The sequence below is a fragment of the Xenopus tropicalis genome, chromosome 5 (genome assembly GCF_000004195.4).
Source record: "Xenopus tropicalis strain Nigerian chromosome 5, UCB_Xtro_10.0, whole genome shotgun sequence".
Lineage (NCBI taxonomy): Eukaryota > Metazoa > Chordata > Amphibia > Anura > Pipidae > Xenopus > Xenopus tropicalis.
In genome coordinates, this window is record NC_030681.2 from 9,095,991 (window position 1) to 9,118,290 (window position 22,300).

Below are 22,300 nucleotides of genomic sequence, written 5' to 3' on the forward strand. Positions count from 1 at the left end.
TGGCAACCCACAGTCAGTGGGGCATGCCCAGCAGGGGCCGTTTAAGGCCTTGGTAAGCCCTGGGGTAGGGTTGCCACCTTCCGAGTGTAGAAAATCCGGGTGGGAGGTGGGACGGTGACATCATAGGGTGGGTGATGGGGGCGTGGTCAGTGACATCAGGCAATTGGCGTTTTGACTTGGATAGCCCTCCCGAAAACCGTGGCACCCCTACCCTGGAGAAAGATCCAATTGGGGGCCCCCCCTCTTCCTGCAGGAACAAAACTTATTCCCAGTTGCCACCCATCCTCAATCTGACTATATATGAGGGAAGCGACAATCCACGGCCCAATATAAAGATACAATACGGTTTTTATTAGGCAAAAGCTTACTGAGGGCAGTCAGGGTGAGAAGCAATGGAGCTGCAGTGTGGGGGGCCCTTGCATCATTCAGGGGGGCTGGGTTCTAGTGACATCATGCCAAAGTTAGTTAACAATTAATTTAGTTGCATGGCAGCATGAAAATCAGTTCAGCCTGCAGCGTGCATCTAAATTAATTGCTAATTAGCCACAGGATGTGGATTTAATATGTGGTCTGTATTAAAGGTATAAGGTGGCCACCCTAACAATGCCCCCCCAAATCACTGAGCCCTGGGCAGGAGCCTATTTGCCCCTTTATTAAAGCTGCCCTGTCAGTGAAGGTTTTTACCTTTCTGCCTCCCCTTGTGCAGCTCATTGTCTACTGTACATATTTGCTTTGGAGTGAATAAAGCGTGAATAGGTGACAGGTTTGGTGTCCCCTCCCATTGGAACAATACACTCCCTGCCTCCCTTATATAAAGCCCCCACCTCCCTGCACAACTCACTCTCCCTCTGGTTTGGGACTCGGGCACCATGTCTAACATAGCCGCTAGGTTAGCCAAGAGCAGGGCGGCGGCGGCTGATGGTCTTGGTACCAATAAGAACCCAGTGCAATATCTAAACCAAGACTTTGAGAAGCTGAGGGCACAATGCTTGGCATCTGGTACCCTGTTTAAAGATGAAGAATTCCCAGCATGCCCTTCTGCACTGGGTTTCAACGAACTGGGACCCGGCTCCCCAAAAACACAAGGAGTGATATGGAAGAGACCTTCGGTAAGGAAATATCCCATCACTATCTTTTCATATCAGGGCTGCAAGGTTGGGCTGACCATATGTATTTATGTAGTTATATATATATATATATATATATATATAGCGCTACTGGGTACACGGTGCCTTACATTTACAGTAATAGTACAATCAATGTATATTGGAAATCTGCTCAAAATACTTTTTGGAAGGGTTAACATCGCCTTTATGAATTGCATGTTCACACTGGCACTGGAAGATGGAGGTCTCTGACCCACAGAGCTTGCAGTCATAGTGGGTCGGAAATGTGAGGCACATGTTTGTGTATGTGTACAGTGTATATCCTGCATATATGTGTGTGTGTATATGTGTGTGTATATATGTGTGTGTATGGGTATAGACAGGGGCACAGCTGGCAAGAGTGGGTTTTGTTGCTAGGGGGGATACAATGAAAGGTATGGCTAGGGGGCATAACTAAGTAACTATGTACTGTAAACAGTTACCCCCTGTTGCCTCCGGGCTACTTACTTTGTTCTCTTCATGAAAAGGCCAATCCAGCCGCAGTATAACGTGCCCAGACTGAGGGCAGAGACGGCCCCAGTGCCTTTATCATTAAAGGGAAGGTCTGGCTTTACCCCAGTGTTTTGTTCTCTGCTAAACATATTATTGTGCCTGTTACACACACGGCCCCGGGCCCTAATTAGCGGCAGACAATTAGAGAGATGCAGTAGATAATGGAAGGAGATGCCGTAGATAATGGAAGGGTTGGGTAAGAGTTTTTAGTCTACTTCTGATGAACGTTTGGATATCAGTTGTTTGTTTAAATGCAACGATCTAAAACTCACATTCAGCCTGAAACTGTAGGATAAAGCCCTAAATATAACCAATGGGAGGAGGTTCTGGGCATGAAATAGTTACAGGCACCAATGGTACCAAAGTGGCTCCCATTGTAGGGCCCCAAGGGTATCGGCAGATACACAATACTGCGCAGGTTTTATCCTTATGCCACCGGAATTTTCTAATGTCCCATCGACTAAACGACAGATCGTCATGGTGAAAAAATTATTGGGGCGATAATTCTGAGCCCACACACAGTCCGAAAATCTTACAAAATGTAGTTTCATTTGGTTATATTGGTGCGTGTATGGGCAGCTTAATTCCCAACAATAGGTTTAGTACAGACAGGGGCCACAAGGCCTGGAGGTGGCGGAGTCAGTGTGACTGGAGGCTGCTTGAGTGGCCAATGCCTGGTCTGGCTACTGCTTATAAAGATGTGGCACAACTCTGTTCAGCCAGCTGTAGCCAATGTACTGATGCCAGAGATTTCCCAGACCAGAGCAGTGAGGTTGTGCTGTGGCTTCAGGTCACACCTTATTGTGGTTAAGCCTAGAATGCATTCTGCTATTCTCATGATATTATTATTATACAGCCTGTTACCTCAGCAGATGGGCCAGTATGGCAACTCCTACGTATATGCGGTTACAAAGGCCACATGTGCAGAATGAACTCCGAGGAACAGAGAAAGGATAAACCCAAACTGCTAGTCCTTTCCCTTTTAAGAATCATTTCCGTATCATGTGCCAAGTTAGGTGCTCCCACACTGGTGATTTGGTCCAAAGTAACTTGGTGATTGTCACTCTAAGACAAAAATGGACATTTGCACTAATATCATAAGTAGCAGTGATCCAAATATCCTGGGTGCCTTAGCCGTAAAGGTGGCAGCAGTGATCCAAATACTCTGGGTGCCTTAGCCGAAAAGTGGCAGCAGTGATCCAAATATCCTGGGTGCCTTAGCCATAAAGGTGGAAGCAGTGATCCAAATATCCTGGGTGCCTTAGCCTTAAAGGTGGCAGCAGTGATCCAAATACCCAGGGTGCTTTAGCCATAAAGGTGGCAGCAGTGATCCAAATACCCTGGGTGCTTTAGCCGTAAAGTGGCAGCAGTGATCCAAATACCCTGGGTGCTTTAGCCATAAAGGTGGCAGCAGTGATCCAAATACCCTGGGTGCCTTAGCCTTAAAGGTGGCAGCTGTGATCCAAATACCCTGGGTGCTGTAGCCGAAAAAGTGCTAGCAGTGATCCAAATGTCCTGGGTGCTTTAGCCGTAAAGGTGGCAGCTGTGATCCAAATACCCTGGGTGCTGTAGCCGAAAAAGTGCTAGCAGTGATCCAAATGTCCTGGGTGCTTTAGCCGTAAAGGTGGCAGCTGTGATCCAAATACCCTGGGTGCTGTAGCCGAAAAAGTGCTAGCAGTGATCCAAATGTCCTGGGTGCTTTAGCCGTAAAGGTGGCAGCTGTGATCCAAATACCCTGGGTGCTTTAGCCTTGAAGGTGCCAGCTGTGATCCAAAAACTCTGGGTGCCTTAGCCTTAACGGTAACAGCACATTGGGTGACTATCCCATGTAAATCAATCATTTTCTACTGATTTTTACTGATTTGTATGTTGACTGATCCATGTGGGGGTCCCTGACCCAGCAATGTGACCAGCTACCCTAGAGACCAGAGTGTGCGGTATCTGCCCAATCAGTCCGCCAGTCAATGTTATCATTTATGGAGACTTCCCAGTTTGATTCTCAGGGGGAATATTCAACAATTCTCTTTATGCTTTTTTCTTACAGGAGATTTGCCCCAACCCCCAGTTCATTGTGGATGGAGCAACACGCGGAGACATCCGTCAAGGGGCTCTCGGTAAGTGCAAACAATGGATCAATAGACAAAGCAGAACCTGCACATACAGGTAACAAAGCTTGGGAAACCCCAGCAACAGGAATGGCAGTTGTATATTTTCATTAGCCAGACTTGGCCGTAGGAGGAACACATCCACCCCTCGGTACAGTCCTCCCCATACAGGATTTACCGGCTTTCTCAGTCTATTTCTGCCTAAGCCCCACTCAAACATCAACCAGGCAATAACTGCAGACTTGGGCAGCCTTAAGAAAAGGCTCATTCACTGGGGGTGGGAGGGTAACAGAATATTAGGCACCCCCAGTGAATTAGATCACTATGTTCCAGCAATAAATCTTCAATTCCACGGGCGACTATTCTCCTGCCTTCCCACTGGCAGGAATGTAAATTACTGGTTGGAAGGCATATGCGCCGATTTGGTTTCCCAAAGTCGATGACTTTTCGCCGCGTCGTAGCCCTACCCTCATAATGGCGCATCCCGCCCCCGTGACATCACCCCTTGCCCCCCCGGGCAGGAGAGGGGGTAACCCTACCTAGCATGCAATGAATTTTTTGCACATAGTTCTAGATTTTTTGTTGCCCACAGGGAAGCTTGATTTCCCACCACTTTCTGTGCCATTGTTCTAGAAAGCTAAGCAGCCTTGCTCATTAAATATCCCCTATCCCCCTTGTCTCCCAGTAGAACCAGCTTCTCTACCTTTGCTCCGGTGAGCTCCCAGCAGAACCAGTGGTACCCTGTGTGGTTCTGTTCTATGAGCGCAGGCAGTAAATCATTTCTTCTCCTTTATTTCTCATCCAGAAGCTTTTCTCTGGAGAACAATGCACGTCCCCTTATCAGGCCTGTGAGTAAATAAAGGCAATGTTAGCTCAATGTTGTGCTCAGTGTTTATTGTTCTGCTGTACAGCGCTGTGTACATTCGTCTTTTAGGGAGAAGACACACAGAGCTACTAGTAGCAGCTACTTGTCCCGTCTACTAAAACAGACAATGCTGATCATTTACTGATAATTGTCTCTGTGTGTTTTAGCAGGGGCAATTCTCAGTATTGTCTATGGCAGGGGATTTTCTGGCTTTTAGTAGCTGTGACAAGTAGCTGCTACTAATTAGCTCAGTGTGTCTTTGCCCTTGTAACAATTACTTTTACTTTATCTGCACAAGAGTACAAATGCTATATATATAAATATATATCTAATAGTGCATAATGGGGACAATATTACCTATTTATAACAAGGTTTTACATTCACATTATTTTTTGTATGACCTGTCAAGAAAACATTTATTGGGAGCTGTGGGTAGCCTATTCCATAAGCTTCAGTGAAACATTTCCCCCTAGTGGGCAAATCAGCAGGAAAATGGCAAGATACTTGTTGAACACATTACCATGCATATATCATTTGCTAAATTCATTTAAGATTATAATGAACCTTAGAAGGGACAAGTTGGTGTCACAGCCATTGGCTACTCAGGCTTGTATGCCCGACTAGCTAGGTAAAGCTGGATTTTAAGTAAAGGGAAAGTAACAATGAAATGATGTGAGCGCCATAAGCCTTTAACCTGTGTAAGAAATGAACCATATTTATAAAAAATGAATTTACGTGACCATGCCAAAGCCAATTTCAACATAAGAAGAAATGGTCTGGAAACCAAGTGATATCACTTGGTTTCCAGCAAATACCAGCAAATACCATGTCCCCACTGTGGAAGCTGAGCCTAATGTGGCTGCCGGGCACCTTATCTTGGGCAGGGGAGACTTGGTAACAGCCTATTGTGTAGGAAGCGACCTTTGAGTTTGTGTTCCTGCAGCTTCAGTAATGCATAATGTGCGGGATATAGTGATGGGTAATGTGTGCGGCTGGAATGGGGATATAGTGATGGGTAATGTGTGCGGCTGGAATGGGGATATAGTGATGGGTAATGTGTGCGGCTGGAATGGGGATATAGTGATGGGTAATGTGTGCGGCTGGAATGGGGATATAGTGATGGGTAATGTGTGCGGCTGGAATGGGGATATAGTGATGGGTAATGTGTGCGGCTGGAATGGGGATATAGTGATGGGTAATGTGTGCGGCTGGAATGGGGATATAGTGATGGGTAATGTGGGCGGCTGGAATGGGGATATAGTGATGGGTAATGTGTGCGGCTGGAATGGGGATATAGTGATGGGTAATGTGTGCGGCCGGAATGGGGATATAGTGGTGGGCAATTTGGGCCTCTTGTGCAGGAATGGGGATATAGTGATGGGCAATTTGGTCCTCTTGTGCAGGAATGGGGATATAGTGATAGAAACAGATTTATAATACTTTCTTTTCCCATGCACTGCTGAACACACTGACATATAGTAGCTGTGATGCCGGGGGTACAACTGTTTCAGCTGTAACACTATTTTGACTTAAGTAAGGCAAATTCAGGCTAGTAGCGTAGTGTAGAGCATGTGTTACATGCGACCCTTAATACTTAGGCATGGGCCTCCGCTAAGCGGGAGATTTGCTATGGAGCTGAGGGTGTAGTTGAACTACAACGTACTGAGGTTGTGTGGTGCAAATAGTATAAATGGACGCCAGAGGATTCTTATGGTGAACTATAATACGGATTTATTGTCCAAGACACAGATGTTATGCAGGGTTGTTATACTCACAAGCAGTTGAAATAGAATGTCACAGTGATTAGTAGCAGTTGTGACCTTTAGGGACAGTATAACCCACAATGGAGATATGCAGAGGTATTAGCTGAGAGCCCAAGATGGATGCCCTTTACTGGAACGGATCCCTCCAGCCATCGGTGGTTCAGGGGTAAATACTAGCCTGAATCCTTTGTCTTAACTGTGGTCCCTACAGCAAGGCATACAGAGCCTGGGGTAGGCTAAACCCTTAGTATCTCCTTTGGTGGGGCTAATGGCTGCCCTTTCTAGATAAAGCTGGCTATACTCACTTCTCCTAGAGAGTGCTATGAAATACTCTGCTGTGGCTTACTTGTCCTCATTCATGGGGCCCTGTCCCCGACTTCCTTGGATTAAGATGGATTACTGGGGCCTGTTGCTGCACCCAGGCTCAGAGGGCCCTGTCCCCGACTTCCTTGGATTAAGATGGATTACTGGGGCCTGTTGCTGCACCCAGGCTCAGAGGCAGCTGTGCTTAGGAAGCAGACAGGCAGCCAAAAGAGGAAGCCACTCCTCCTTGCTAGACACTATATCAGTCTGCAGGGGGAGTGGTCAACCTGACTAAACCTATAAGGAATAGTGTTAGAACTGTAACTCAAGTACAGGGGCTATTACCCAATAACAATAGAGGTGTGAAGAGATAGGGGATAAAGCCATAGGGAGCTTAACCCTATGGGTCCCTACACAGCTGTCACTGTGATCCCCCAGTCTGTCACCAAAACCGCTCTCACCAGACCAGAGTGGCCAATGACCTGTTCCCGGGTAACATTCTCCGCTATTGTCCATGGTTTCCCTCATACCCATTGCTCTTTATTCCCTCTTATCCATTGCTCCCTGGTCCCTCCCTATGATCCATACAATGGCACAAATCAGTGCTTTCAGTTGCCAATTTATAGGGCACAATGGAAAAGGTCAGAATAATGTGATTTCACCATGGTTATATTATTGTCCTTCCTTGCAATCCCCATCACACAGACATGTAGTAACCTCTGCTTGTGCGGACATTTTGGTTAAGGGCATTCCTACTGTGTTGCCATTTGTTTTGTGATTCATTATCCTGTTCCTGTTTCCTACTTCCTGTTTATGCTGAGAGCCAGTATGGAGCCAGTCTTACCTGCCATGTTATAATAAATGTACCAGAAGTTCCTGTACTTGCCCGTCTGCTTCACCCAAACTAAGGCTAATGCCCCACGGAGAGATTAGTTGCCCCCTGCAATGACACTGCCTGCCCCTGTGATGTCACTGGCCTGCCTCACTGCCCGGAGTTCCAGGGCAGGAGAGGTGGAAATCACTTTATTCTGATTTTTTCCATTCTACCCTATAAATTGGCGATTAATCTCTCCAAGGAGCATTGGGCTAACACAATAATTTAACCCACTGTTATCCAAGCAGTTTATCACATGACAACTGTCCTGTTACTGACTGGTTAGCACGCTGCAGGGGTCAGATTCCGAGCCCACAACACACTGGGGGTCTAGTTTATTAGACTGCTCATTCACAGATGGATTGTTTGCTTAGACTTTGAAATATTCCCTCCCGATGGAAGGTGGAAAGGAATTAGGGAGATGGGAAGTGCTCTAATCACAAGCCAAACCCTCAGATTGGTGGAGTCGTTGTTGTTGAATTAAGGTGTAACTTTGGGCAGAGATTGAGGGTATTGTGTGCCTCTATCATAGAGATAAGGGGATTGGGAGGAGCAGCCGGCAGGGCAAACAGCACCATAAATATTCCAGCTGATAATAGAATAATAACTGTGATTTCATGCACACAGATTTGTCATTGCATCTATTCCCAAGGCAAAATGCCCGGCATTGGCTGCCCTATTCCATTGTAATCCAGGCCTAGCATGGGCAAATGTCCTAAGCCAAACTCTGCAGCTTGTTTAAAACAACTTTGCTGATGCCAAAACCAGATGTTGGCACGCTTTCGATTTACAAAATGACCAACGCCAAGTTAAAAAATAAATATGCTTTTATTATCATTATTGATCAGCATTGTGTGTGCCATTTGTCCCCTGGGGCGAGACACTGACGGTGCCGCACACCTCTCAGCTCCTGCTTTATGTCACAGGCCTGTGACTCAGCAACATGGCAGCTCCTTCCCCTTTCCCCAACACTGGCCACAACTAGATAAGACTGGTTACCTGACACATAAATCATTACATGCATTAGGTATTACTCTCTGCATTATTCCTTTGCAAATTCAGTGACAGTGACAGGTGAGCAAACCGCAGGCATCAGGTGAGCGCTGCAGTATTGGTTGTTCTTAGCACTATAGTGACACCTGCAGGCAGATGAAGGCATTGCAATATAGCAACATCTACTACCCACAATGCATCATTTGTTAACCAAATGTACTTATAATTATGAATGCAAGGGTCAGACTATGAGGTGGTGCAAATGGGGCAGTTAGTGGGGGGATGTAGTTGTGGACACCCCATTACCCTTAAGGTGGTCACTCAAGTCCAGGCCTGAACTGGCAATCTGAGAGTTCTGGCAAATGCCAGAGGGGCTGCTGTAAGGTGCCATAGTAGGCAGTTATTATTTATTGGGCTGGTGGGGGACTGTTTGGGCCTGTGGGTACTGGTTGTTAGGGTGCCAGGGTTCCAATAATAGACCCCATCACCCAGCAACAAGATGTCTTTGTAAGTTGTTTGTCCCTCTATATCCCCCATACACACAGATAACTGCCCCCAACACCATAAAACTTCAGTCATTTTCATGATTTTATTTTATGTGCAGGGGATTGCTGGCTCCTGGCGGCCATCGCTTCTCTTACACTGGACGCGGATCTTGTAGCCCAGGTGGTTCCAGAGAATCAAAGTTTCCAGAAGGACTACGCTGGGATCTTCCACTTCCGGGTAATGGGATGATCTTGGTCCGTAAAGGGCCACTAGGAGTAGGGGTGGGACCATTCCACATGTCACAGGTACTATAGGAGAATACAGGGCTGGTTTAAGGGTGGGACAGAAAGGGTTAATGGGTTTGGCTCTTTGGCATCACAAGGGCCACATGTTCATTTTCCAACATCTGAATATAAAAAATCAAGCCAGTTCATGCCCGGGCAGACCCATACTCAGACCCCACCCTCACCCCCCGCTACCCCAGGGGCACCCCAGGGAGTTGGCTTCCATCGGTACTGGGGTCTAAAACCATATTCTCTGTCCCTCGCCCCCCAGTTCTGGCAGTACGGAGAGTGGGTGGATGTGGTGGTGGATGACCGGCTGCCTACGAAGAATGGGAACCTGGTGTTTGTACACTCGGCTGAAGGGGACGAGTTCTGGAGCGCTCTGCTAGAGAAGGCCTACGCAAAGTAAGTACCACCAGACCCAACTGGAACCCAAGGTACCAGATAAAGAAAGGGATATATATTATATTCTGCCTACTCCCTTTACTCTCTGACCAATCTCTATTAAGTATGCATACAGCTTTAACCAATCCAGTGGTAGATATCTGTTCCTACCACTAAGTCCTTCTGTTTAGATGTCACTACTGTCATCTCATACTGTCTCATATCGACTGTCCCTGTCAAAACTGTCTGCCCGGTTTTCCCAGTTTAAAAAAACTGGGCAGGACTGTCCAAAATTGACTAGGCGATTGGTCAATCACGAATCACCACATCATAGCCCACCCCCTGTTAATCATACAGAATTGTAATTGGTTAAACCTGCATGCATGCTGAATAGGGAACAGGAAGTGACTAAACAGGAAGTGACTAAAGGGGGCAGAAATGAGCTGAGCACGTGTTAAAGAAGCAACATATATTGTGTTTATTCATTATAATTTATGGCCTACGCTAAAGAACAGACTTAAAGCCATTGCCATGTTTCTATGCATGTTTTTTGGATATTTACTTGTTCCCGTGGTGACGCACAGGTTGAATGGCTCCTACGAGGCTCTGTCTGGCGGTTCCACCATAGAAGGATTTGAAGACTTTACCGGAGGTATCGCCGAGGTGTATGAACTGAGGAAGGCTCCGTCTGATTTATTCCAGATCATCCAGAAAGCCCTTAGGGCTGAATCACTGCTTGGCTGCTCTATTGACGTGAGTTGCCCCTAACTAGGGTCAGTAGGCCTCATACATGTTATTGTGAGGTGATGATTTCACATGGCCGAGGCTGCCAAGGGGGCTTCTGGGGCAGAGGCTTCCAAGCTTTGGAGGTTCAAGCCCTAATTTGTCACCAGGTCTGAACTGGGATTCAAAATGGACCCTGGCATGTCAAGTAAAGGGGTTGTTCACCTGCGACATAACCTTTAGTATGACGTAGAGAGTAATATTCTGAGACCATTTGCAATTGGTCTTGATTTTTTCATGATTTGTAGTTTTTTTTAATTTAGTTATTTTCATTTTTGTTAAGAAGCTCTGCAGTTTGGAGTTTCAACAGTTACCTAGTTGTAGGGTCCAAATTGCCTTAGCTACCAGGTAATAGAAAAATAAGGTATGAAAAGTAACAATAACAATACAATTGTTTCCTCACAGAGCAATAGTTTTTTGGCTGCCGGGGTCAGTGACCCCCATTTGAAAACTACAAAGAGTTAAAAGAAGAAGGCAAAAACTATAAGAAATAAATAATGAAGACCAATCAAAAAGCTGCTTAGAACTGGCCATTCTATAACATATTAAGTTACATTAAACGTGAACCACCCGTTTAAGAAGAAAAGTGCATCACGTCGCATTGCACAGTTTCCAGCACATCCCAAATGCAACCATAACTCATTGCTCTCCTCCTTCCATGCACTTTTCTGCTTTTCTTAGGGTGAAGACACACTGGGCTACTAGTAGCAGCTACTTTATCACAGCTACTAAACTCCAGAAAATACTTTGCCATAGACAATACTGAGAATTGCCTCTGCTAAAACACATAGACAATTATCAGTAAATGATCAGCATTGTCGGTTTTAGTAGTCATGACAAGTAGCTGCTACTAGTAGCTCCGTGTGTCTTCACCCTTAACCCTACTTTATCCTGTTTATCATGCAGATTACGAATGCCTATGACACTGAAGCCATCACAAGCCGAAAGCTGGTTAAGGGGCACGCGTATTCAGTAACTGGCGCCGAGGAGGTAAACGCAAAAGGGCATCATTGTCCTCTCAACAAGAAAGCAGACGGCTGGTTCTTATTGGTCAGAATGCTGAATTATTATGTTATTGGCTCACAGGTGTTATATCGAGGTCGCCAGGAGAAGCTGATCCGAGTGAGAAATCCCTGGGGAGAAGTAGAATGGACCGGACCTTGGAGTGATACGTGAGTCTGACACAGAGGCCTGGATGGAGGTTCCATCATGGTGTCTCTTAGAGAAGACAAATAGAATTGACAGGGGCTTTTGATCCCCTCGTCCCATCAATTAGCCAGGAGAGTGTTTCTCTTCATAGAAATCACATCAGCGGCTTCAATTCCTCTACTTTATTTACAGGGCTCCAGAGTGGAATTATATCGATCCAAAAGTGAAAGCGGCTCTGGATAAACAGTCTGACGATGGAGAATTTTGGTAAGTAGGAACAATAATCTCCTGTAGTGTAGGGATCCTCCCTGTGGTTATTTTCTTTGGCTTCCCAAAGCCATTGTGACGTCTCAATTCTCTATGTTTGTGCGCAGGATGGCGTTTTCAGACTTTCTCCGAGAGTATTCCCGCCTGGAGATCTGTAACCTGTCCCCCGACACACTCACCAACACCGAGCAGCATAAATGGAACATAACCCTGTACAATGGGAGCTGGGCACGGGGGTCTACTGCCGGCGGCTGCCAAAACTATCCAGGTATTGTCATACATAGCAGTTAGTCGGATTGGGTAAATACTAGCAACCCTCTCAGAAAGTCATTGGTTCCAGCCAGAATGCCCCCATTTTAGATGTGCTAAAATTTCATACATGACTGAGGCATGGCCGACATTTGGGTGCTGCTGATGAAACAGTGGTGCAAGAGAGGCAGCAGGGCACTTATTTAAGTATGAACGTTCCTCAATGTTGGATATAGAAGTAGCTACCAAAATAAAGGAAATGAACGACCTCAGTGTTCAATGGAGTAGCTCCTACCCAGGGCAAACATTTCCATGGCCGAGGAGAAGGAGCTGCCCCTAGTTCATCATAACTTTCCCACATTTGTCCAGGAAAAACCAAAGCCCATGGGAGGCAGGTTTCCTAGTGACTTGAAGGCCTAAGCAGATAGGTTGGATGATTGTGAGATAGCCAGCGAATGAAGTTGTGAGTTGGTTACTGACCCAGTGGGGAAAATTGGTTATAGAACATATACATATGTAGCTGAAGCCAGACCAGAACCCTGGGGACATGGCTGAGCTGTGGATGAGCCAGAGGTCCTTGTTACCCAACTGTAGCCTCTTACCATGAAAGACTCTCTGTTCTCCCACACACGCAGCAACATTTTGGACCAACCCGCAGTTTCGCATTAAACTGGATGACCCCGATCATGAACATCAGGGGTCGAACCAGGAGCCGTGCTGCACCGTTATTGTGGGATTGATGCAGAAGAACCGTAGAAGAAAGAAGAAGATGGGAGAAGACTTGCTGAGCATTGGCTATTCACTCTTTAAGGTTAGTATTAGTTCATCCTCAATAGTTCTTCTGTATATATACATGTAGGGTAGGTGCAACATTATCCACTCAGAATCTGCTTCTTGTGGTTCTTTGGCTGTTGTTGGGTTTGGCTTTTTCTTCATTGACTTAGTTGTTGTTCTTTTTCTGTTTTTCAGATCCCTAATCAGGTACCGCCATCTTAGTGTCACATGGGAGGAATATGCCATTTACATGGGAGGAACATACCATTCAGCGTCATTAAAAGTTGACACTTCAGATAAAATGGTTTACCCCTACAGCATCAGACTTACACATACCTGGGGCAAACCAAGGATTTCCAATACATTCCCTACCCATGATCTAAAGTGTATTTTTGTATAAGTGTTTCTACTCTCTGTTCTCTTCAAATGCTTGTGTTGCTCCCTGTATAGCTTCAGAACCACACAGATGACCACCTCGGCAGGGACTTCTTCCAAAAGACTCCAACGGCCGCCCGTTCCGACACCTATATAAACGTACGGGAGGTGTCCAACCGCTTCCACCTTCCAGTCGGGGATTATCTGATTGTGCCGTCCACCTTTGAGCCTTTTAAAAATGGCGACTTCTGTCTTCGTGTCTTCTCAGAAAAGGAGGCCAAATCCCTGTAGGTATCAGAAATGAGTGGTCCAAAAAAAAGGATTTACATCTGAAAGTCAATTACATTCAAGAATTATATAATGAATAGATTTGGGATATGGAACTGTATTCCTTTAGCATTCACAATCCCCCCCCCCCCCACAGTAACAGTGGAATATGCCACGTAAGGGCTGGGCATAGTAACCCCGCCCTCCTGGAGAGAACTGGATGATGTAACTTTATACTTTCTAAGCTTATTTTGAAGTTGGCACAATATAACATCATAATTTTATTAGAATTCCAACCATTTCTTCTTTATTTTTGTTCTTTCCAGAGAAGTTGGTGACGTGGTGATAGCGAAACCCTATGAGGTGAGTCTCCTCACTGCAGGATTAGCTGGGGCAAAGTTGGTGGGAGGGTTTTTATGTAGTTTTTGTGCAACACAATTGAGGTGAATAAATAAGCAATAATCAATGTGTGGATTGAGTTTAACTTGGAGTCCAACCCCCAGTACAGGCCCTCCAAGCGGAACCGAGGTGGGAACACATCTACCCCCAGGTCCCTACTCTATGGGTGGTACACTCAGAAGTACAAATCCATTTATTCTCCTTATAGGGGCTGCTCACTAGCTAGCTCTGCTTTTATTGGGAAAAACCTTCAGTATTGGGAAGAAATAACTCAACAGATATGTGGAGAATATATAAGGTTATATAAGATTGTACTGTTTTATGTGCAAACAATAATTGTGCTAGAATGACCATCTCAGGATACTTTGTGGCCACCTTTGATCTTGATTCTTCTTTAATTCTGCTCCGTTCTTTCCCTTCAGCCCAAGATCTCTAACAAGGACGTCACTGATGAATTCAAGAATATCTTTGACAAGCTTGCAGGGGATGTGAGTACATAAGATAATGCCTTCCCTGTATATTTCTGTATATTTGTCTTCAGACATTTGGGTGGGAGCTGCTGTAGCCTCCCCTAACACCGTGGAATATGAAGGTATCTTCCCAAGGCTAAGCACAAATGGATAGTGGCTATTATAGAAGTGATGTTAAAGAGTTGGGGTGTGAGGGCAGAGAAAGGCTTCACTAGCAGTATATTTTGCTGTTATTGAGGGGAGGGGGGTGTTCATCTCATTGATCTGCGTTTCATCATCATCATCATCATCATTTCTCTTGCAGAAAGAAGAAATTGATGCGAAAGAACTTCAAACCATTCTCAATAAACTCATTTCAAAGAGTAAGTTTCACAAAGGTAGAAGCAGGGCCGGAACTAGGGGTAGGCAGAAGAGGCAGCTGCCTAGGGCACAACGATTGAGGGGCGCCAGGCAGGAGCCTCTCCTGCCTACCCCTAGTGCTACTTTGTCATTGCCAATGACCGATCTAATCGCCCCCCCCCCCCCTGCACTGCCTCCTGTGCTTTGGCGCGCATGCGCCATTCGGGTGGGCGGGGAGGTGGGCGGAGTTGACCGACCGGGTTGCCTAGGGCGCCCGGTCGGCTTGGCCCGCCCCTGGGTAGAAGCATATTACATGCTAAACGCCCCCCCCCCCCCCCCTCTGGGAAACCTCCCATAACCATCCCATGCCGTCTCAGTAATTCAGTTATTATTCCAGAAATGTCAAGGACAGCAAATAAATGGTCCAAATGTCACCCTATATGAATCTAAAAGAATAAATGGTTCTGTGATTTTGGGCTACTTCAAACGACGGTGCTCAAAGTGCGTAGGGACGTTCCATGGCTGAAAGTTGGTTCCTGTATCTCTGCTCATTTACTGACAACAAGTTTTGATTTATTGCCCAGGGCCGGACTTGAGATCCAATGGATTTACTGTCAACACTTGCAGAGAGATGATCAGCTTACAAGACGTATCCTTTAAAGAACGATGGGACGTTCGTGTTCTCCAGGCAGCTTGAGGGCATCTGGGGACAATATTTACTATATTCTGGCAAAAAGTTAAGGTGGAATATACAGGAATGGGATCTATTATCTGGAAACCCATTATCCAGAAGGTTGTGAAATACAGTACAGCCACTCGTCAGAGTGAAGCAATTGTTCAGTACTATTGTCTGTAATCAATAGACAGTGGGGGTCATGTCAAACTGTGGGTCAGAGTGCCAAAAACAGATCCACACCTCTATATTTTCTCACTTTACACCCTGCCCCAGAGTGAGCACCCACAGATACAGGTATTTGCACCCAGGACCTGTGCCTCCCTGATAAATATAGCGCTGCCTGCTCTGTATTCATGGGTGGAAGCGCAGGTCCGTGGATGCCATTGGCAGGCAAAGGGTGAAAAACATGGCAGATTCCCCTGTTTTTTGCTTTATGCACCCTGCCCTGGCAATTGTAAATGACCCGACGTACCATTGTGAAAGTTTTTGGACCTGTAGAACTTTTATTATAAATAGATGATACAATAATCTACCAAAGAACGAAACCGCCCTTGACTCGCACAAGATGGATGGAACAGCAACGCTGAGCCTTCTGGAGTTCCGTATTCTGTGGCTGAAGATACAGAAATACTTGGTAATTAGGTTAAATGCCCCCACTCCCAGTTTCATTCCAAAGGCTATCAGCGCCCCCTATTTGCAATGTAATGTAATGGCAGCCCAGGGCTCAGCATGGCTCCCTTGCACTGTCCTAGGCTAGCAATTCCATGTCAGTAAGGTAGGGGGAGCCAACATTATATTCTCCCTTGCTGCAGGGATTTAGCAGCACTAGACATTTCAGATAATATTCTGCCTCATCAAACCCCCCGTTACCAATAATGCACCTTGCCTGTAGGCACTATTGTTATTTTAGCTTTAGATAATGCAGAGATAATAATGTATGTGTATTCTTTATTTTCCCTACCAGGCAATCTATTTAAAGGCAGACTCTGACCGTTCTGGGACCATGGACGCCCACGAGCTGAGAGCAGCTTTACAAGAAGCAGGTGAGTCCTACAGGAGCACAGTCAGAGCCTCTTTGGATGAACACTAGGGGGCGCACTTATGAAACCCTTAGTGCTCTTGCACTTCCAGTCTGTGTAAATAACCCCTATTGTCTCTTTCCTGTGTGTACAACCGATGTATTTATTCCCTGCGGAGCTGACAGATTGTTTAGTGCTGGTTATGGATATAGCATTTGAGGTTGGTTGATGTTGGATAATGGGGCAACATGCAAAATATAGGCACGTGGGTCTCCCCCGAATGTTCTATAGTTTGTAAGTCATTCAGAAGTGCAAGGTATATTGTGCTCGGGGGCTAAGGATCTGAGCAGCCTCGTACTTGTACTGGGCTCCATTGTACCCAAATGCACTTTATTCTGCACATTGTGCCACATTTGTATTCAGATTGTACCACAAACTCATGGGTCAGAAACAGAATTCCCTTAGTAAAAAAGACAAATTCCCATCTATTTTATTAGGTTTTACTCTGAATAATAAGATCCAGCAGTCCATTGTGCTGCGATACGCGTCTGATGAGCTGACGATTAACTTCGATAGCTTTATTGCCTGTATGATGCGCCTGGAGACCCTGTTCAGTAAGTGGCTCTTATTAAATGCTTTTCTCATGGTGGAAAGACTAAAGTTTACTAAAGTCTTCTAGAATTCAGTAGAATAAGGGGGTTCCACTAGAGTTGAGTAGAATGGGGGGTTCCACTAGAGTTGAGTAGAATGGGGGGTGCCACTAGAGTTCAGTAGAATGGGGGGTGCCACAAGAGTTCAGTAGAATGGGGGGTGCCACTAGAGTTCAGTAGAATGGGGGGTGCCACTAGAGTTCAGTAGAATGGGGGGTGCCACTAGAGTTCAGTAGAATGGGGGTGCCACTAGAGTTCAGTAGAATGGGGGGTGCCACTAGAGTTCAGTAGAATGGGGGGTGCCACTAGTTGAGTAGAGTTGGGGGTGCCACTAGAGTTGGTAGGTGCCACTAGAGTTCAGTAGAATGGGGGGGTCCAACTAGAGTTCAGTAGAATGGGGGGTCCCAGTAGAGCTCAGTAGAATTGGGGATGCCAATAGAATTCAGTAGAATTGGGGGTGCCAATAGAATTCAATAGAATGGGGGGTGCCACTAGAATTCAGTAGAATGGGGGGTGCCATTATAATTCAGTAGAATGGAGGGTGCCCCTAGAGTTCATTGGAATGGGGGTGTCACTAATGGTCAGTAGAATGGGGGTGCCATTATAATTCAGTAGATTGAGGGTGCCACTAAAAGTCAGTAGAATGGGGGTGCCACTAGAGCTCAGTTGTATGGGGGGTGCCACTAAAGGTCAGTAGAATGGGGGTGCCACTAGAGCTCAGTTGTATGGGGGGTGCCACTAAAGGTCAGTAGAATGGGGGTGCCACTAGAGCTCAGTTGTATGGGGGGTGCCACTAAAGGTCAGTAGAATGGGGGTGCCACTAGAGCTCAGTTGTATGGGGGGTGCCACTAAAAGTCAGTAGAATGGGGGTGCCACTAGAGCTCAGTAGTATGGGGGGTGTCACTAAAGGTCAGTAGAATGGGGGTGTCACTAAAGTTCATGTTTGTTACTGAGCAATTACATTGTGGGCCGGCACTGCATACTGTACATTACTACCCTGTACTTAAGGCTGAATGGGGTGTTTTTGTTCTCTGCAGAAATGTTCCAGATGTTGGACAAGAGTAAGAAAGGGGTCGTTGAGCTGAGTTTACAAGAGGTAACCTGGGCTAACCTGTGTGTGTATATACTAACTAGTCATGCATTCAATCCAGAAGCCGAACCCTACGGTTTATGTTAACATTTGAGCAAAAAATTGCATCTCCGGACCCTGGGTCTGTTTGCTCTATAGCTTTAGCTAATCCCCCTCCCCACTACTCTCCTACTGGGTGAGGAGGGGGGATGTGAGGGGGGTGGGGAGTTGGGACGTGAAGGGTGGGGGGTATATAAGGGGTAGCTGGATGTGGAATGGGAGGGGCGGGTAGTGCTTGTGGTACACACTGGGCCACTCCAAACATTTTTTTGCAGGGGGGCCCAGCGTGGTCTAGGAACATCACTGATTGTGCCTTAAACTCTTTTCTCCATTTTGTCTCCCCAGTGGCTCTGCGCAACCTTGGTCTGAACCTGGAACACTGTGCCGGCGCCGCCGCACCAACCTGTCGCCACTCGCAGTTTTTATATAGAAATGTTGATGTGAAACGGTTGCACAGACGTGTAAATGAGGGAATATTTATAGAGAATATAGAATAGAGAAGATTATTTTATTGGAAGCGCGGATAGTGGCATTTATATGCACTGGTCTAATAAGGGGGGAATTCTGGGAACAGTGTGACCAATAGGCTCGCTTTCTATACAGGCAGGTGTAACTACAGGGGCACGGGAGGGTGGGGGTCCCAGTAAAGCCTTAATTCATAAGCAATTCTAACATATCTTGGTTTAAATGGTCAATTGACCAATGTTTTGGGGCCCTAGGGCCCTCACACCCACTGCCCCCCAGTAGTTATGCCACTGGTAAATGCTACCTGGTGGTTGGTTGCTATGGGTTACTAGACAAGCAGCAAACTTTAGACCATTAATGTTTAGCCAAAGGATGAGGGTTTATGGAAGCATCGCCCCCCTATGGGAGTAACGTTATTTAATGTGCTAAAAACATTGATTATTTTTGAAATCTTATTACAGAGACAGGGATTTTTACTTATTTGTGAATTTTGAATAGAGATTTTATGGTTTAATAAATATAAACAAATGATTCTCTTTGTCTGATGTTATTATAAGCACTTTCTCGCCCCGGCAGCCATGATGGGGTTACTGACCTTGTTCTAGACTAGAAGCCTCGGGGCAAGGGAAACATTCTCTCTATGGGACCGGCTGACACTGTGGCCAATCAGAGCAGGGGATATGGGCAATATATAGCAGGCCAGTTATTCCCTATACTATATATTGGTGCCTCTAAAGGGGTCAGAGGAGCTTTTGAGCATTCCGTGAGCCCTAACAATTTTTTGGGGGCCACATTTATCCCATTTGGGGGTAAGCTGAAACCCCTATGTAAGTGATGACACATGTGGGGGGTGTGGGGGGCTATTACTTGCACACTTGTTACTAGTGCACTATAGCTTCAGGGTGGAGCACCTATGGGTGCACAGCACATACTTAAATCAAGCTCTAGTGACCTGCAATAGAAAGTGAATAAAACGGATCCCCGACTGACTTTTTCCCTTTGAGAGAAAGGGCTTGACAGCGGGTGTAACTACTGAGGATGCTGAGCCTGCAATGGCAGGGGGGCACCAGCAGGGGGCGATTAGTGTGATGGACACATACACAATGGGCGGTGTCACGGCTCACAGTACCAAGCCCATATAGAAGGCCTATAAACAGTTGGACTGGTCCATTGGGATGAACTGGTGGCCTGCTTCATGGTCATTGCCTATTCCTGTATGAGAACAAAGAGACCAGGATAATAAAGAGATTAAATGAGCAAAGGAGGAATAATAGTTTAGAGAGTGGCCCCATTGTCCAAGGTTTTCTGGTGGGCCCCTGGCATCCCAGTCCCACATGGCCTGTAACTATTGATGGCCCTGAGCTATTCCCTATCCTGCAACTTCAGCTGGAAACTGACGCCAGACACACAGTGCTTACAGTCTAACATCGCACGGGGGGGAAACCTTCCTGGGTCCCAACTCTTTCCTTTCATATCTTTAGCTACCAAATTATTAAAATGTCTAGAAATGACTTGATCTTCTATATACAGTACTATTCTCCTATATCTCCAATATACACTACTATTCTCCTATATCTCCAATATACAGTACTATTCTCCTATATCTCCTATATACAGTACTATTCTCCTATATCTCCTATATACAGTACTATTCTCCTATATCTCCTGTATACAGTACTATTCTCTTATATCTCCGATATACAGTACTATTCTCCTATATCTCCAATATACAGTACTATTCTCCTATATCTCCTATATACAGTACTATTCTCCCATATCTCCAATATACACTACTATTCTCCTATATCTCCTGTATACAGTACTATTCTCCTATATCTCCTGTATACAGTACTATTCTCTTATATCTCCGATATACAGTACTATTCTCCTATATCTCCAATATACAGTACTATTCTCCTATATCTCCTATATACAGTACTATTCTCCCATATCTCCAATATACACTACTATTCTCCTATATCTCCTATATACAGTACTATTCTCCTATATCTCCTGTATACAGTACTATTCTCTTATATCTCCGATATACAGTACTATTCTCCTATATCTCCTGTATACAGTACTATTCTCTTATATCTCCGATATACAGTACTATTCTCCTATATCTCCTGTATACAGTACTATTCTGTTATATCTCCGATATACAGTACTATTCTCCTATATCTCCTGTATACAGTACTATTCTCCTATATCTCCAATATACAGTACTATTCTCCTATATCTCCTATATACAGTACTATTCTCCTATATCTCCTATATACAGTACTATTCTCCTATATCTCCAATATACAGTACTATTCTCCTATATCTCCTATATACAGTACTATTCTCCTATATCTCCTGTATACAGTACTATTCTCCTATATCTCCAATATACAGTACTATTCTCCTATATCTCCTATATACAGTACTATTCTCCTATATCTCCTGTATACAGTACTATTCTCCTATATCTCCAATATACACTACTATTCTCCTATATCTCCTGTATACAGTACTATTCTCCTATATCTCCTATATACAGTACTATTCTCCTATATCTCCAATATACAGTACTATTCTCCCATATCTCCAATATACAGTACTATTCTCCTATATCTCCAATATACAGTACTATTCTCCTATATCTCCAATATACAGTACTATTCTCCCATATCTCCAATATACAGTACTATTCTCCTATATCTCCAATATACAGTACTATTCTCCCATATCTCCAATATACAGTACTATTCTCCCATATCTCCAATATACACTACTATTCTCCTATATCTCCTATATACAGTACTATTCTCCTATATCTCCAATATACAGTACTATTCTCCCATATCTCCAATATACACTACTATTCTCCTAGATCTCCAATATACAGTACTATTCTCCTATATCTCCTATATACAGTACTATTCTCCTATATCTCCAATATACAGTACTATTCTCCTATATCTCCAATATACAGTACTATTCTCCTATATCTCCAATATACAGTACTATTCTCCCATATCTCCAATATACAGTACTATTCTCCCATATCTCCAATATACACTACTATTCTCCTATATCTCCAATATACAGTACTATTCTCCCATATCTCCAATATACACTACTATTCTCCTATATCTCCTATATACAGTACTATTCTCCTATATCTCCAATATACAGTACTATTCTCCCATATCTCCAATATACACTACTATTCTCCTATATCTCCAATATACAGTACTATTCTCCTATATCTCCTATATACAGTACTATTCTCCTATATCTCCAATATACAGTACTATTCTCCCATATCTCCAATATACAGTACTATTCTCCTATATCTCCAATATACAGTACTATTCTCCCATATCTCCAATATACAGTACTATTCTCCCATATCTCCAATATACACTACTATTCTCCTATATCTCCAATATACAGTACTATTCTCCCATATCTCCAATATACACTACTATTCTCCTATATCTCCTATATACAGTACTATTCTCCTATATCTCCAATATACAGTACTATTCTCCTATATCTCCTATATACAGTACTATTCTCCTAT

At 44.8% G+C, this 22,300-nt stretch overlaps 1 protein-coding gene across 2 annotated transcripts in view; it reads left to right on the forward strand.

Annotated features, from left to right (window-relative positions):
- Positions 1-790: 790 nt before the first annotated feature.
- Positions 791-22,300, forward strand: part of capn8.1 (calpain 8 gene 1) — a 54,724-nt gene continuing 33,214 nt past the window's right edge. Inside the window, exons 1-21 of one of the 2 annotated variants that reach the window (XM_031901756.1) lie at positions 791-1,109; positions 3,703-3,772; positions 9,166-9,284; positions 9,603-9,736; positions 10,300-10,468; positions 11,405-11,488; positions 11,585-11,670; positions 11,840-11,914; positions 12,022-12,182; positions 12,799-12,974; positions 13,133-13,144; positions 13,388-13,599; positions 13,906-13,942; positions 14,401-14,466; positions 14,753-14,810; positions 15,372-15,436; positions 16,029-16,097; positions 16,428-16,506; positions 16,980-17,096; positions 18,170-18,228; positions 18,607-18,624. In XM_031901756.1, coding sequence (XP_031757616.1) covers positions 870-1,109; positions 3,703-3,772; positions 9,166-9,284; positions 9,603-9,736; positions 10,300-10,468; positions 11,405-11,488; positions 11,585-11,670; positions 11,840-11,914; positions 12,022-12,182; positions 12,799-12,974; positions 13,133-13,144; positions 13,388-13,599; positions 13,906-13,942; positions 14,401-14,466; positions 14,753-14,810; positions 15,372-15,436; positions 16,029-16,097; positions 16,428-16,506; positions 16,980-17,096; positions 18,170-18,228; positions 18,607-18,624 — 2,106 coding nt within the window. In that variant the 5' untranslated portion in view covers positions 791-869. 2 annotated transcript variants of the gene reach the window in all.